The sequence below is a fragment of the Platalea leucorodia genome (genome assembly GCF_965183815.1).
Source record: "Platalea leucorodia genome assembly, chromosome: 3".
In the NCBI taxonomy this organism is placed as follows: Eukaryota; Metazoa; Chordata; class Aves; order Pelecaniformes; family Threskiornithidae; genus Platalea; species Platalea leucorodia.
Genome location: NC_138825.1, coordinates 111,331,083 through 111,348,573, shown reverse-complemented (window position 1 = coordinate 111,348,573; position 17,491 = coordinate 111,331,083). Strand labels below are relative to the sequence as shown.

The following is a 17,491-nucleotide window of genomic DNA, read 5'->3' as shown; positions in this document are numbered from 1 at the left end:
AGGCCTGAGATAACGGGCTGGTTTTGAAAGTTTTTGAGATAACGGGCTGGGTTTGAAGGTTTTGGAAGGATAAGCGGAGCGAGGCAGCCTGCCGGCGCTCTGGGCTCAAAAACGGCGGTTAGAAACGTCCGTGCATCCCTCCCCTGCATCACCGGTTCCTTCCCTTGGCCCTGGGGCGCTTCTGGGTGGGATTCTCCTCCCCCCCCCCCAAAAAAAAAAAAAAGGTTTTGGGAGACCCAGGCTCCGGGGAGCGGCCAAGAACCGCGCCCGCGCCCGCCCCGGCCGGGAGAGGCGGCGGGCCCAGCGCTCCCCGCCGCCCCCCGCCGGCACGGCCCCTTGGCCCGGCACCGGCGGCCATGGGCAGCGGCAGCAGCCGGCGGCGGGGCGCGGCGGCGGCGGGGGCGGCGGCGGCGCCCGCGGGCAGAGCGGCGGCGGCGGAGGAGCGGGAGCTGCTGCAGACGGTGCCGGCCGAGTGCGAGGAGGCGGCGGCGCTGCCCGGCCCCGGCCGCCGAGCCCCGGCCGCCGGCGGCATCCCCCCGCCCCGGGACGAGCAGCCGGTAAGTGCCCGCCCCGGCCCCCGAGCGGAGCCCGCGACCCGGCGGGCCCTCCCGGCGCTGCCCCCCGGGCCCCGTCCCTGGGGGGTACCCGCCGGGCTGGGGAGCCCTGCCGAGGCGACGCTGACTGCTGCAGCCATGGCTTCCTCAAAATGCAAATGGCATTAAATCCTTTTTATCTCCGCTGGCAAACCGCGCTCCGTCACATTCGCTGCTCCCTTTGCATTTTCTCTCTCTGGTGCAAGGGAAATACCGTCCCGAAACGGGCCATCCCCTTCTCCAGTTTCCCTGCGCTACTGAAAGTTTCTTTTCCTGCCCTATGGAAATAGCTCGACTTCATGAAGTACGGCTGGCGCTTTTCTCTGGGTCAGGGCTGTGAACAGAAGTTTTAAAATGTGAAGGTAAAGCTGCCATTTAATGTTTGCCAATCTGCTGCAATTGCAGTCTGGCTCTTCCTAAAGAAGCATTTCGGTCTCTTTCTGTTTAACAAATAGTGGATTTGCCTCTGAGGGAGCTGAGATTTATCTTTTTTTTTTTTTCCTATCCAAAAATAACAGCAGCATCTGTGTCATCTGGTGATGAGGCCAAAAATGACCAGCTTCTTTCATCTTAGCGCAGCTTTGGAAGTTGCGTGCTGTTTGTTAGATAAACGCTGCTCCACGCAGATGCACCAAAGCCATCAGACTCAAGTAATAAATTTAAAAATAGAGACAAATATTGACGACCTAGGACTTTCTGCCTTGCATGCCTCAGTTTTGCTCTTTTAGAAGTGTATAGTTTCCACTGCAAGCTGCGTGTCTGTGGGGTAAGGATAACTTCAATACAAAATAAATTTGCCATTAGGAAACTTGGCAGGGTTCAGTATGAGAACCCTTTTTTTAGACAAGTTTTAAAGAAAAGCCTCAAAGAAAGTCAGATTTGGGAATGGAAATAAAATAGAGATCTTGCGTTGTCATATTTTTTCCTTGCCCTTTTAACTCCAAACCCTCCTGTGGTATGAACGGGAGCTCAGTGCAGCACCGCTTTCTCCCCTGAGTGACTCTCATTTATGAGCAGTCCTCCCGGCTTCCCCCATTTATCTTTACTTGCAGGCATAGAAGCTGCTGTTGTCCATTTTGCCTCTGTCTCCACATGTGAACATCATGTCTGGATCTTTAAAAATAATAATGATATTGGTCGTGAATTTTCCTGTGCATAAAGTGGTATTTTAGCTCTATTCTGAAGTGATGTATATTCTGGGTAATTACACATCAGAAAGGCAACAGAGCTGCCCCCATCTTTCTTTACAAAAATCAGTAGAGAGACAGTATACCGTGGCATATTAGTGAACTAATGACAAGGGGCAAACCAGAAAGGATGAAGAATTTAAGATGTGGCCCCTGGGGTGGTGTAGGGGCGGGTCACCGTGCCCAGCTCCCTGCTGCAGACCTCCTCCTCTGGCAGAAACATTGGTGAGGAACCCATAGCATCACCTCGGCCGCTCCGGGTCGCGGTCACACCCCATGCAAGCCCGGGGTGGGAACACCGTCAAGCCTTGCAGCACAGAGATGTCTGTGAGGACCCTCAAAATTCAACCTGAAGCAGGCACGTGAGGCTTCAGTCACCCAGTGTGGTCAAGTGGGTGCAGCACGCAGCTGTGCTGCCCGTGAGGTGACGGTGATGCCGAGCATCTTGTGTGTCTCCTTGACCAGCTGCTGCTGCTGCCTCTTGTTTGCCTCTTGGTTGCACCCAAACAGGTTGCTTGAAAGACAGCAAAGACTTACCAGTGTTTTTCGAAGATATAAAAGACATACAAGAGAAGTCTTAGATATTTTCAGGGAAAACCTGAAGCTCTTCATCGCAGCACTTTCTTTACCTGAACTTGAGGTGGCTATGGTCCTGTTGAGAGAGCAGTCATGGGCTTACCGTTCTGAGACCTTGAGGCCTAAAAAGTCATTAGCCTGAGAGAAGGAGGGAGGAAACTGTTTGCAGCACCAAGTTTTGCTTGTTTACTGGATGCAATTTAGTCTTTTAGGTTGTTGTGCAAACGGCAGTCCCACCCTTCCCATGAGGCCAGTGGAGGAGGTTTCTGGAAAGGGATACCAGCTTCGTTGTGTCACTAGTTCCTTGCTAGAAATTTTGAGGGCAATTTCTCTCAGTCTTGCCAGTTTCCCAGCCAGTCATTTATAATTTCTGTCTCGTGGTGGGAACTTACTTGCTTTGCCCTGTTCAGCTGTGCAAACTGGGGGATGAGCGAAGAAATTTCAGAGAAGGGATGTGTTGATTGAGCAGAGCTAATGGGGGAAAGACGAGGCAGGAGGAGGAAAGGCAACAAGGAGGTATTACAGTAGAAAAGTCTGATGAGAAGTAGCCTGTGGAGAAGCAGATTCTGGCTGGTGGGAGGAGAGGAGAGGTTTGCCACTGGCCAGAAGAGAGAGGTTGCCTGCAAGCAGGACTCGGCGCTCTGCTGTTGCGGCTGGGTTTCTCCTGGGCATGATGTGCATCGGTGTTGTGCTTTCCCACCTGAACCCCAATGCACTTTGTCCTCCAGCAGCAAGCTGGCAGTGCCGATGGGCAGTCAGGCCAGGTGGCAAGGGCTGGTGGAGAGGGATGCGCCTGCATTTAAAGGCTTGAGGCACCTCTGTTGCGTTCAGATAGTGCTTGGGAGTGAGAAGAGTGAAAGCACATCACAGCAACGGGCTGGGAACCAAATCCTGATGGGGAACATGAACCCAGCTCAGAGCAGACCCCAACACCTCCTTCTCAGCATCAAACGTCCATTTTCAGGCTTGCCGTCGGTTCTGTTTGGTTATACATGCTTTTTCCTCATTTCTTTGCTCAACTCAGAAAAAGAGCGGGGTGGCAGCTCTCGGTGGAAACCAGGGGAGAGGCCGCGGCCTCAGGCATTTCCCCACTGGTTTCCTGAAATGGAAAAATCAGGCAGACATGTTAGGGTCTTGCTTTTAACAGCTTTTTCCACAGCACCGTCGTTCCTCCTGACTGGAGACGGGGTGCGATTACAGTAAGCTGATCACCCCGGCCGCAGCAGGGGAATAACACAGGTAGAGGGTGTATTAACCATCTTCTAGAGGGACTATCACATATTTTAAAAACCCCCAAGTCTTCAAAACTTTGCCTGTTTTTTTCAGCCAGATAAATGTTTTTTCTGCAGATTGGTGTGGCGCAGCATCATCTCATGGCTGGCTGGGCCGAGCTGCAAACACAGAGGGGTCCTGTGGGGACATTTAATGTCATACCCCATTAGTTTCTTGCAGGAATTCAGATAGGTTTATTTTCCTACTTTTGTTAAAATATGCTTCCCCCAACAGAAATTTGATCTTTCTAATTCCGTGCTGTTAGCAATTTATTTCAGCATTTTCTTCCTGGTTGTATTAAAAGTCAAAAATGCCCTCGAGTCAACATGTTCTCCTACAGTCGTGTAGGCAGCCGTGCTCCACTGGCCAGGGTGACTTCAGAAAAGATCTTTTCCAGCTGAACATCTGGGACCCCTTGAACTCCGAACAGCTAAGGGAAGCAGCTAAGGGAAAAGTTCAAAGTCAGATTATTTCAGATTCTGCAGTTAATTTCCTCACTTTACCTTCCTCGTCTTTTTAAAAGCACCTGAAACTTCACCGAAGCCCAGCGAGGAGCAAGCTGTGCTGTCCCCTCAGCCAGTGTCACCCTCCCAGCACAGCTGTGTTGCAGCTGGACTCCGAAAACTGCTGGCTAGGTATTTTTTTCCCCAACATCACTCGGCAGAGCATGGATCACTTTTGCCCTGAAATCATTCCTGATCTACAAACTAAGCACAAGGCATGCGCAGAATAGCTGGGAGCTGGTGTTTTAGTTGGCAGGAGAGGGGAAGCGTGGGAATTCCCCGCATCCCTGCCCACTTCCCCTCCACTGCCTGTTCCCAGTTCCTTCGCTGGCCAGAGGATGTTGCTGCAGACCGGAGCAAGGCTGGGCCTGCTTTGCCTGGGATGATGCAGCTGGGGCTATACGTCCCATTTGGTACCTATCTACACGTTAGGTAAGCTAGATGGTTTTGCCAGTGCTAACTCCAGCTGTGGGTTCATGAGAGGCTGGTTTTGGCAGTGATGACTGGCTTAGCCACCCACATCATTTGCTGGCGTCGCTGGAGGGTGCTGCCCTTCTGCTGTACCAGCTCAGCCATCTGCAGCTGTGCTGCAAATTGCATCTGCGATGCGCTCTGTCTGACATCGCCTCCCTCCCCTCCAAGGGGGGAGATTTTCATTTCAGCTCAGGCTGGTCCCCTGGTCCAGTTCATGGGGTGTTTGTGAGGAAGGATTTGGGAGCAGCAGAGGCAGGGAAGGAGGCACTGGCTTACATCCTGCAGAAAAGCCACGTTGTGAAATCACAGCGCAGCAGAGCAACACTGGCAGGGGACCACACTGCTCCCATGTACATGTTTTAGGTGGCTCAGTCACTCTCTAGGCTCCCTTGTACATGACGGGACCACTCAGGGTCTCTCTCTCTTCTCTACTCTATCTCAGGGCCATATCTGTACTGGTGAACTACACCATAGCAGCTGCGGGGCATCGGACCATGATGGTCTGCCCTGCTGAGCTGCTAGGATGGTCCCTGGCATGGTTTTGGTCTCGGCAACTTTCAGTCTCTCAAATAACGCTTGGGCATGGTTCAGGGGCCAGCACAGGGACCATCCCCAAGAGGCAGCTTGAATTTGGCCACCCCGTTTTGGAGACAATGAGGTTGAGACTATAGTTTAGACTATAGTCGACCGGTTTCAATGCAGCTTGGGGACAGTTCAGAGCCCCCAAAGGTGCACGGCTGCAGATCGCCCCGTGCGTCCCAGGGAAGGGTGTTCTCACCCAGCTCACCCGCGGCTGCTAGAGCTGACAGAGGGAGAAGGGAGGGAGCTGTGGGGTAAGGGCTGGCAGGATGGATGAGGAACACCAGCCACAGCTTGCATCAGGTTGGGGGGAGCGGGAAGCTGCACCCCGGGAGCGCTGGTTCATGCATATGGTAAAGAGAGATAGCTCCTGCTTCCAGCTCTCTGATCCGCCTTGCTCCCAGGAGCCGCTGCCCTAACATACAGGATGGCTGAACTGTGTGTGCAACGGCTGTCAAACCACTCCACCTCACATCTCATTACATTAAATTAAACCTGAGTACATGCTCGGTGAGCTTAATATCTAAGCCTTCAAACTTGGAGGAGGGGGAGATGTGGGGCGATGTGGGGCTTTGTAGCACAACAGACCCCAGCACAAGATGCCTACACTGGGAACAGGGTGGAAAACAAGGAGACACGCTGCAGTCTGGATGAGTAATAAAAAGATGACTGCAAGCTGCAGAAAGGAGAAGCTGACTTCATTTATCTCTTAACAGGGCATAGGCCAACCAGGCCAGCAATTACTTATTTAGCTGTAGGATAGGAACCCATAATATTAAGTGTCGTGACGTGCGCATCATCTTAACCCACATAAAGGGCTAATACTAATTATCTGCTGAACTTGCAACATGTGCATTACAGCAATCCCGAGCGGGCTGGGTGGGGTCAGTTTTTATTGTGTCTCACTGCCTGCCACAGCCCCTGCTCCGCATCCTGCCCGGCGCATGGTGTCACTCGGGCACCGCGGAGCCACGCGTCCTTCGCCCGCGGGAATTAGGAGCAGCTCCCGAAGTGCGGAGGCTCTGACAGCGGTGGAAAGGCAGAGGCTGGAGGTGCCTTTTGTTTTCACTCCCCCCCCCCCCAGTTTTTCCTGATGCATCGGATTAAATTGGAGATCTACCTGTGCCAATGCTGAATTCTCTTGGGAAATAAGCATTGTTGCTGACAGATCCCTTGGAGAAGGTGGGAGCTGATTTTGCACAGAGAAGCAGATTTTGCTAACCAGAGCTGCTTTGTCCTGATGACTAATTAATTCTGTCTTCCACCCACACAACACGTACAGCTCGTAATATGGAGGAGTCAGCCACAAGGGAAGAAAAAAAGACAACCTACTGTACAACTCAAACCCCTCCCTCAACTGATCCAAACCCATCCTTTGCCCAGAAGTGTTGGAAGCTGGGTTCTCGCTGTGGCAAGAGCAGCATCAAAGCACTCCTGGAGAACTGTATTCCCCTTGGTGCCAAGGATGAATGATGTTCTTCGCCCAGTGGAAGGAAACTGGGGTGGCAGCAGTAGCCTGGGGGTGATGGTGAGGACGAGGGGCTGCGTTGTGGGGTGCACTCCCAGGAGGAGTCAGCCCTTGGAGCTCAGCATGGCATCCTCCTGGCACTGCCACTTGCTCTTGTTGCTTGCGGGAGATTGCCAAGAAACGATGCTAAATAACCAGGAGAGAACTTTCTTCCCTCACCGTCAGCTTTCACACATAGCCTCATCTCCACTTGGACCCAGGAGCTGTTTCTAGAACAGTTCAGGCTCTTCCAGAGAAAACAAAGTATTGCCAAAGAGCAGGGGCTCTTCTGAAAGGGAGTGCCTTTTGACAGGTATCAAAAGATGTTACAGGTCTTTCATAGAGATTTAGTTTGTGATTTTAAGCAAGCAGCTGGGACATGAAAGGCTGTGTATAGCAGACACCTTTCCCAGCTCCAGAAGTGGAAGCTACTTAGGACTTACCTGGAAGAGGCATTGACCCAGTGCCGTGAGAGAGGTGTCTTTGCTGCAGCCCCACCTCACCTGCTTAAGCATGGGAGCCAAGAGTGACCATGGCAGCACAAAGCCCACCCAAAAAGCAGGGAAGAAACAGAAAAGCACTGTGTTTAAAGCTCAGCTCCTGTGGATCCGCATGTGAAGCAGCTAAGGAAGGACTGTAGTGAAAACATCTCCTCTCAAACTAAAATTAGGTGCCGTGCAATAAAGGCAGACACTCAGGTGGACATTTCTGTCCAGCAGACAGCACATACAAGCCTGACCGTTACCAACTGATTTAAATCAGTGCAAAACTGTGCATAAAGCCATCCTCCCTGTACTGGCGCTGCCTATAGAGGGGTAGTTCCCCTCTACAGCTCCCACGCTTACCAACACCAGTCCCGTGCACTGCTGGACCTTGAGGCAGCACAGGTTTGACTTATTTCAAGAGCAGATACATGATCTTGCTGAGGAATCGCTTGATCCCATCCAGCCCTGCAGAAACACGGCACAGCAGATGTACAGGCAACGGCTCTGAACTGCAAGCTTTTCCACACCTCTCTCTGGTTCCTTCGCTTCCCTTTTTTCTTGTACAGAAAAATCTTTTCCTCTTTTCCACACTGATGGAACAACTTTTGATTTCTATTTTCTGGAAGCCAAGTCCTCACTGGTTCTGTGTGCTACCCGTTTAACATCTGTTTGTGTCATCGTGAAACTCAGGGTAACTTGTATGAAGGAGGCCCACCAGCTTCAGAACTGCAGCTCAGAAAAAATAACAGCAGGCCAAAATGGGTCTAGTTTTGTGCAAAGCCACAGGCCTTGTCCTTGTCCTCCTCCCTTTCCCCATAAGAGCACAGTGGAGAAGTGGAAAAAGATGAAAGTTATGTTCTTCTCAGTAGCATCTGGCTGCAGGGGGTTCGTTTTCTTACTGGTCCAGCTGGGGGCTCAGACAGACACAGGGTCCCATCATCTTCCCATTTTAAATGCCGTTAGGTTTGGCTTTGGTTGCCCCCCTTGTGTCCCATTGGAAACCTGTGGTCTTCCAGCGCAGGGAAGGTGGATATTTCACTCCCAATGAATCATTGCAGGGAAACAGCTTTGTCGGGTGAAAAGAATTGGGTCCGTGTTGCCATAACTTCCTTCCTTAGAAGGTATTTTCATACTACTACCTGTCAGCTGGTGGGGCAGTGCATTGTCATGGGAAAACTGGGGGGTTTAACGAGTTAATGTTTGGTAATTTCGGTTCCATAGCCTGCAGCCACCCAGGTGCCCTGAATGCTGAAACAGAGCTAGCAGAAGGGTGGTTAGTAAAGGGGACTCTCTTGTACCCATGTTGCCTCCACAGAGGTTGTTTGGGGGTTTAAACCAGGGCAGAAATGGCCTGCTATGGACAGAGATAGGTTTCACAGAAATAAAAAATGGTTTGGGTTGGAAGGGACCTTTGAAGATCATCTAGTCCAACTCTCCTGCCATGGGCAGGGACATCTTCCACGAGATCAGGTTGCTCAGAGCCCCGTCCAACCTGACCATGAACACCTCCAGGGATGGGGCATCTGCCACCTCTCTGGGCAACCTGGTCCAGTGTCTCACCACCCTCATCATAAATAATTTCTTCCTTATATCCAACCTAAATCTACCTTCTTTCAGTTTAAAAAACCATTGCCCCTTGCCCTGTCACTACAGGCCCTGGTAAAAAGCCTCTCTCCATCTTTCTCGTAAGCCCCCTTTATATACTGAAAGGCTGCTATGAGGTCTCCCTGGAGCCTTCTGTTCTCCAGGATGAACAACCTCAGCGCTCTCAGCCTTTCCTCATAGGAGAGGTGTTCCAGCCCTCTGACCATTTTCATGGTCCCACTCCAACAGGTCCATGTCTTTCTTGTGCTGGGGGCCCCAGCGCTGGACGCAGTACTCCAACTGGGGTCTCATGAGAGTGGAGTAGAGGGGAAGAATCACCTCCCTTGACTTTAAAATGTCACAACTGAAATACATGACTTTTCTTCTTTCGCAGGCTCTGTCAACCAGAAGCCCACCAGGCCCAGAGAACAACAACGCCGATCATCAGTGAGTACCCTGTGCTTTAATTATAACTTCAGGGGGTAAAAGCAGCTGAAACGAAGGGAGCATAAAGGGGAAAGGTATTCCTGCATGCCTTCCACTGTACAAAAGAGAGGTGGGGATGGTGTCAAGACATTTGTAGCCCTAAATATTCTGTCCTCTGCGTGTTTGCCAGTTAAAAGAAAATTCTGGAGCTGTGCTGCCTGAAAAGATCCAGGCTCCAGCTCAAGTACAGTACAGAGATTCATTCCTGGTCATGAGCAATGCAGAATTTAGTAGGATGTCCACATGGCACAGAGGCACCTTGAAGGAGCTTGTGAAAAGCTGCGGAGAGTTGCCCCAGTGAGTAGCTCAGGCCCTGGTTCACTCACAGGTCATCTGTGGGCTCTGCAGCATGTAGAAAAGAAGGATAACATCTCTTCGCTCCTCAGGAATCATAAGAGAAAACTCACGAGAAACTCCCACGCTACACCAGTTAGAGACATGAACATCCCTCAGGGACAGGGGAATGGTGGGGACCCACTGCTCTGGGTGTCAAACAAAAGAAACCTGAAATCTTCCATCCACAAGCAAAAGCTACTGAGCAGACTGTGCCTCCGAGTCTGCCTGCACCAAAAGCGATGGGAACAGTTTGATGCATGTGTTAAAGTAACCCACATGAAATGAAAAGGCTTGAAAATCCATCTGAAAATATCATGTCCTTACGCTAAAGAGCGACTCTCTTAAACATCAGGCTCTCTCTGACTGTCATCCAGCCCCTCTGCTCCTGCAGCACTCGAGAGCCGACTATCTGCAGATCCTGGCCGTCGGGCTGTATGACCTACTACCGCCAAGCAGCGCTGGTGGATGTGACACGAGAGCCCCGGCGCCAGCTCCTCCTGAGGATGGACTTTCCCATCCTCATCCTCCTCCCCTCCCTCCCAGCTGGCTGGGAGCTCGCCTGGCGAGGCTGCTGATTTCAGGAGCACTCGGAAAACACCCCTGACCCTGGCTTTCCCGACAGCAAGGCCCATATGGGCACTCGTGACGACTGTGGGCTTTCCTGGGCTCTCCAGCATCCTCAGTGGGCTTTGGGCTACAATGGCAACTGAGCAGTCTGCTCGCAGGGTGCACAGTCCCCCACGGAGCTCCCCAGCCCCAGGCTTTCGCTGGCCCCTCATCCCCTACCAGGGCTTTCCTTCTCCCTCCCTGTGTGATGCGCAAAGGGAAGACTTGAGATGGCAGAAACTGGTTTCCCATCTGGGATGACAAAGCAGGAGCTTATTTTCATGTGGATAACGTTTGCTTTATACCCGCTGCAGAGCCCCATTGCTCACGTGTGAAGTGCCTGTAGCGCCCGTGATAAGCAGGGCTGCAACTTCTGTTGGCAAGAGCTGCATGCAAACATTTTTTTGGAAATGGTCCAACACCCAGAAAAACTGCATTTTGAAGAAATCAAATCAAGCCCCAGAAACAGCGGTTAATGTGCGTAGGTGTCTCATCCTTCACACTTCTGCGGCTAGAATTATTCTAGATAAACACTCACATTACAAGCAGCAAAAATCAGCCTTGTCTTTATAGAGTTGCTGACTGAAGAAGTTCCCATAAAGCCAATTAAAGAAGAAATAAATGTCAAGAAGGGAGAAAAAAAACTAGATACGGAGACATAATACTATCTGCAAGAGGGCAGTCATGTGAGATAGATGCTGTAGGTGTGCACCTCCTGTACTGCAAATATTCCTGTGTGACACCACATAAGCATCTAAACCAGGCCCTAATAAATACCTTCGATGCGCATGGGAACACAGCTGGATGGGTTCCGGATTGTGCTGCGTTACCTCTCTTTCCCCCTGCAATTCTTTTGTGAACCACTGTCTGGCATCTGGTAGTGCACGGGTGGGATGACACAGCCCCGGAACGCTGTAACGATCGTGTAATTGCTGCCAAGGCTCGTGTCACTGGCAGAGTTACCAGGGTGTTGTTTTGACCCATTTTTCAGCTGCAAGATTTTGGAGAAGGCATTTTAATGATTAACCCTGGACTTTCCCATCCTCAGCAAAATGATAAAAAACAGTGGCCTAGATTCACCCCAACCCAATTTTCAGCCACTTAACTCACATTTCTACCTAGGAGCTTGTCACCCTAGCCACCCATCAGAGATATTGTCACCAGAGCCCGCAGGCAGCTCTCCCCCACACCAGGCAGCTGCCTGACACCGGGGACGCAGCACTGCCAGCCATCCCCACTGCTGGCGAGGCTGTCACACCACCCCCAACGTCTTGCTCAAAGGTGGTGTTTGCTCACTTTTGGTCTAATTTTACCCTTTGCATTTCCATCTCCTCATCGCATAGTTCATTGTCTTTCCATTAAAAAAAATAAATTCCTCCTCCCTTTAATAATCTTTAAACACAGAGAGGCCTTTAGCCGAAATGGAGCACATTTCTTGCTTTCCTCTTTCCTAAATTGTTTCACTCTCGCCCCCTAAATAACTTTTATTGCTGCTTTCTAAACTCCCTCCAAGCTGTTAATAATTTTTTAGTAACGAGATACTGCACAGAAGTCTGCACAGGAATCTTGATGGAGTTGCATCGGCCTTTTTTTTCTTTGCTGTCCTACCATGCAGCAAATTCCCCTCTCAGGGGCTTTTCAGCTAGCTCTTTCCCTCTCAGCATTGCTCCTTACCAGGTTTCTCTCTCCCCCAGAACATCTGGGGTTTGAAAAATTTTCCCCTCAAGGTACTGACCTGTTATTTTCCGAATGGGAAAGTCTACCAGCCCTCAGCTGGATTCAACGTGATTGCAAGCCCTGATCTGCAGCCCTGGCTGCGCGTTGATGAGAGCAGCAAGGGGCCTCCTCTCCTGCTGGAGGAGCGCAGGAGAAGGCTCGTGGCCCACCAGCTCCTGTCCTGCCCACGTCCTGCGCTCTGGATTTCCCTGCCACAGCCTCTCCCTTAATTCAGGACCAGCAGAAACAGCTGCACCAACATGCCTTTCCAATCAAGGTTCAGGCTGGGAGGGCCTCAGGAGGCCTCTAGTCCAGTCTCCTGCTCCAAGCTGCATCAGCTGTGCGGTCAGAGCAGAACGCTGCAGGCTTTGTCCCATCAGGTCCTGAAAGCCTCCAAGGATGGAGCCTGTGCAGCCGCAGCCTGTTCCTCTGCTTGCTGTCCTCAGGGTGAGGAAGTTTCTCCTTTTATCCAGATAGAACCTCTAATTTTTTAAATTTATTTCTATTTTTCCATATTAAACGATACAGAACTTTGCCACAACAATAGAGAGAAAGAACATGAGCAGCAACTTGCTTTTCCTTTGCTCTTGAAATAAACAGCCCTCTCTATTCCTCTCAATTCTGGGACGTGCATGGTAGGTGGGATTTGCTTCTGTCTTTTTAAAAGCACATCTATGTTTCAATGAGTTCCAGTTTTACCTGGAGATTTTCTCGCCCGCTTGGAGGTCACCACGCAAGCCAAAGAATCAAGAATAATTAACAGTGGGAAATTATGTAACCGCTAAGAGAAACAATGATTCTTCTGTGGGCCTGCAAGCAAGCTGCCAAGGGCTCTGCCTCTAATTCATCACGTCATATAAAATTGGTTTAAGGATTGTCACAGTGCAGAGTTTAAATCCATAAATCATGTGTTTAAGTCATATTTCTGCATTTCCTTTCCCCAGTTCTTGCTTTGTAGCTGCTGGTGCATGGTTCGAGCTCTTGGACTTTTAGCTTTCTTCCCAGCTCTCATTTACTGCAGTGGAAACTAGATTGCTTGCAGTCCATCAGAAGGAAAATTAACAAAAGGAATAAGCAGAAGAGTCTACTTGCTAAATCCTACTTGCTGCCATCTTGCTGCCAGTAGAACTTGCCATCAAGGGCAGGGGCCAGCGTAAATAAACGTAGGACACCCACATGACCCAGCTGCCACGCCAGCTGGCCATCAGGTGGCTCCAGGGAAAGCATCAAACTATTTCTGACATGCAGGGGGCACGGCGTTAACACAGCCAGGTCAGAGCAGCTGGACTGGGCAGGAGCCTTTCTGACCTGGGCAGTTAAGAACAGAGGAAGGGTGGCATTGGTGCTGTTTGCTCCGCAGCGACAGCGGCAGGAGACTGGCTGCTGCCTGCTTCAGGAGTGTTGTGGATGCTCCCTCACCCAAGGACAGCAGTTCTTGTCTGTCAAAGACAGCTAAGGGCTTATGAAAGCACTTCTCCTATATGACAAAGTTTCCTTAGAAAAGCATTTCAGGGTTCTCTTCTTCGATTCTGACTCTACATTTACTTACCTGCATTGGGCAGCTCCTATGATTTCATCTGATAAATAGGTCCTCGTTTTTTTCACTAAAGGATGCTAATGACCAAATTAATCCCAGCTACAAGACCAAGGGTGAGATAGATCTCATCCTTAGCGAAAGGGTAAGTCGACAGATGCTACATAATGAGTCTGGGATAGATATGAAGCCATGCTATCAGATATGAAAATCTCTCCTCTTTGGCAACCAGACAACTGCCATAAAAAAACATTTCTTTCTTGCTTGTTTGTTCTCTGCCAGTGGCTGGCCACAAAGTAAGCCCACCGATCTCGGTTGACATGGCATGGCAGAGCACTTTACAGCTTGGATGTACCAGCTCAAGCCTCCACTTAGCTCTGCACCTCACCATGACGTCCATCTCATGGAGTCACGTGCCCCAAATTCCAGAGATGACTAGCCTGACGGCCCGGCTCGCTCATCTCCCAGTTTTCTACAAGGTCAAGGAGGAGAACTCGCTTGTCAGCTGTTGTCTCCTCTCTTGAGCCCTGGAGGGCAAGATCAAGTAGACTCATTTGGCAGCATGAGCCACAGTGGTCAAAGCCTGCAGAAGACTTTTCACTGTTCTCCCTCATGCACGCAGGCACAGATTTCCCTTGTACCCAACATAAACCACCTCTGATAATACCAATAAAACCCATACCAGTTCCCTTTGAATCATACATCAGTTCCCACTTGTGAGAGAGTTGTGCTGATGTGAAAATAAATAAAAGCCATAAGAGCAGTTTGAGGTAGCTGCGTTCATATTTTGATTGAAACTCAAATCCCTCACAGACACAAAGAAACCCCTTTCTGCATAAAACCTTAAAACTGGTAACTAGCATAAAGGTTATGCAGTCCTTTAGCTGGGCTTCAAACCTAACTCACCGAAAGGCTCTGAGAGTTTGATCTGGAGCATCGTAAGGGCTGTACTGTAATGAACTCGCAGATTAAGATAGATGCCAAGTGATAGCAAATGTCATCAAGTGATCTGCCTGTGGGGTATGGGAACTAGATGTGACAGAGTATCTGAGTCTCAGAAAGCCAGGTGCAGCTCCATCTTTTCATTCACAAAAAAAATCAAGTAAGGGTCATCTTGTGTCTTCAGAGCTTGATTCTCTTTCATAATAGCAATAACTCCTTCCCTTCCCCGGCAGGTGCCCACAAAGGAGCAGCAAGAAGCCGGCGGGACAGTCCACGATATCATATGATTACTCGGAGGAGGAGCTCATGGCAAGCATCGAGCAGGAGTACTGCCGCTGAACCCAACCCCACACCACGAGAACTTCCAGCACGACCCTGGAAGCCCAGCTGGAGCAAAACTGCTGCTGACAAAAACTGCTGCTAACACCTCTCACAGTGAGACGGCACAGGAGCGGTGGGTGGCGAGCGGAGGTGAAGCACGAGAGGCAGTGCAGCTGCTTGGGAAACATGGAGGAGAAAGCCCTCTTGAGCAATTCTGCGTGAGAGCATGAAGATCCTCACCAGCTGCTGATTTCTGATCGATGCCGCTGGAAGAGGGACCGATTCATCTTGCCAATCAATATTTAGAAGCTCATTTCTAAATGGTATTTACAAATTAAGACGTACGAGAATTGAAGTGTCATACTAGAAGTGTTGAGATATGGTGCTTTGAAGGAAGATCTTGTTTTGTCATAGCAGAAGAAAAATGCAGCAATATAACTCGATTCAGATCTCACTTAAGGGGGTGTTGCATGAAATTTTTTTCCTGCCACTTAAAACAGGCCAAATTCACTCCTTGCGCTGCGCAAGCCTCCAGGTCTGAATTTGGCACTGTCTCTTTGAACATGGTCCCCAGCATGGGATGTAAGATGAAAAGAGGAGTGAGCCCACCATCCGGTATGTAGGCAGTGTCATCCCAGAGTTCAAATCCCACTGCTCAGGCAAATGAGACTCCTGGGAGCCAACAGGGAGCATAGGATTTGTACAATCCCTTCGGGGTGGGATGCCAGCATTGGTGTGGTACCTGGGGCTTCGAGGTGTGGATCCTCCAGTGAAAGCAGGAGGCACATCCCTGGCACTGCCTTGCTGCGGCCAGGGATCATCCATCCATCTTGAGAGGAACTTGCACGCTATTCCAGAGCAGCTGTTTGCGATCAGTTTTCAGAATTATCAGTCCTGGCCTTGCCATTTATTTCTTGTAGGTAACCCAGAAGAAAAATCACTACATTGTACCATTAGCTGACTGCAAAATAAAACAGAAAGTCGGCTCTCCAAAGAAAACCATATATTTTCAGTGGTCCCTGACAGGAAAGCCTGGGATTTTACAGTTTCTGCCTTTATTTTACCTGCATCTTAATGTATTATGAGTAGCTGCTTATTATCAGAAGTAGAAAAGTACCTTGTTTCCATCTTCAGCTGAAGCATAAAAGACATCAGATGAAATCTTCACATAGACTGTGCAAATGCAAGAGGAAACAGCAGGACACATCTTAAGATGCTGCATTTTAACTTCTTTGTAATTCCTGGTGTCTGTGAATCAGAAATAAATGCATCTGTACTCGATGTAGCCCTCAGTAAAGGCGTCAAATGTTGTTATGAAAAAGGGTGTCCAGCTTACATGGTGAATCATCTTACGGTACCTGCAGAGACCAAGCAAAATGTATCCTTGGAGGATGGCAGGAGGGATGCCGTGAGGCAAACACTCGATTACACCCCTGGCACACATACTCACGCTCCAGTTGTCTTTCCAGCAGCAGGCTTCAGCAAGGCTGGCCACTGCGCTCTGCCTGAGGGCTCAGGAGCTGCCAGGCGGCCAGCAGAGGTGGGCAGCAGAAGGGGAGCTGACCTCCCGCAAAGCTACGTAAGCTTGGAGGCAAGAGCTCCCAGCACACCGGCCGGGGCGCTTTGACAGGGTGAGGGGTAATGGTTTTAAACTGAAAAAGGGTAGATTTAGGTGGACATAAGGAAGAAATTTTTTACTGTGAGGGTGGTGAGACGCTGGAACAGGTTGCCCAGAGAGGTGATAGATGCCCCATCCCTGGAAGTGTTCAAGGCCAGGCTGGACAGGGGTTTGAGCAACCTGATCTAGTGGAAGGTGTCCCTGCCCATGGCAGGGGGGTTGGAACTAGGTGATCTTTAAGGTCCCTTCCAACCCAAAGCATTCTATGATACCGTGATGGCCCAGAAGTAGCCAGAGTAGAAAGCAGACGTCCTTGCATAGCTTGAGAGAAGTTGGGTGGGCCCTCTGGAGCAAGGGTTCTCCAACCCTCCCACAAAAAATCCAGTTTTGAATGACAGCACTTTATTTTTTGGCAGGAACAGTCATATTTAGACCTACTAGTGCTGCTAAGCTGTGGTAAGAACAGTTTCTCTGCAGCTTGTCAAGCATCAGCAGCCAGATCTCCCAGAGCTTGTATTAGTTTTCAGCAGCTCTCAAAGACCTACTGGGGTGAGCAGAATGTGCCTGTGGAGAGCAGGAAAAACATGGGAAACCTGCTGACTCCAGCACCATAGGCAACCACGGTACTCCAGACCCTGTCTTGCTTTAATCACCACACTCTTTTAGATTTCCCTTCAGTTTGGATTTCATTCTTTTGGACAGGATTTTCCTTGCACCGAGGTCCCCAGAGTCTGGCACGCATGGGGAGATAGAATCATAGAGTCATAGAATCGTTAAGGTTGGAAAAGACCCTTAAGATCATCGAGTCCAATCATTAACCTAGCACTGCCAAGTCCACCACTAAACCGTGTCCCTAAGCACCACGTCTACCCGTCTTTTAAATACCTCCAGGGATGGGGACTCAACCACTTCCCTGGGCAGCCTGTTCCAATGCCTGACTACCTGTTCGGTGAGGAAGTTTTTCCTAACATCCAACCTAAACCTCCCCTGGCACAGCTTGAGGCCGTTTCCTCTCGTCCTATGGCTTGTTACTAGGGAGAAGAGACCGACCCCCACCTCGCTACAACCTCCTTTCAGGTAGTTGTAGAGAGCAATAAGGTCTCCCCTGAGCCTTCTTTTCTCCAGGCTAAACAACCCCAGCTCCCTCAGCCACTCCTCATAAGACTTGTGCT

The 17,491-nt window shown here is 50.2% G+C and overlaps 1 protein-coding gene across 1 annotated transcript; it reads left to right on the top strand.

Moving 5' to 3' along the window:
- Positions 1-356: 356 nt before the first annotated feature.
- Positions 357-15,948, top strand: CYS1 (cystin 1; the record flags this gene model as incomplete). Its single annotated transcript, XM_082305608.1, has 3 exons — positions 357-557; positions 9,155-9,207; positions 14,614-15,948. The coding sequence occupies 3 exons, from the start codon at positions 357-359 to the stop codon at positions 14,717-14,719; spliced, it is 360 nt and encodes a 119-aa protein (XP_082161734.1). The 3' UTR covers positions 14,720-15,948.
- Between the last annotated feature and the right edge of the window lie 1,543 nt (positions 15,949-17,491).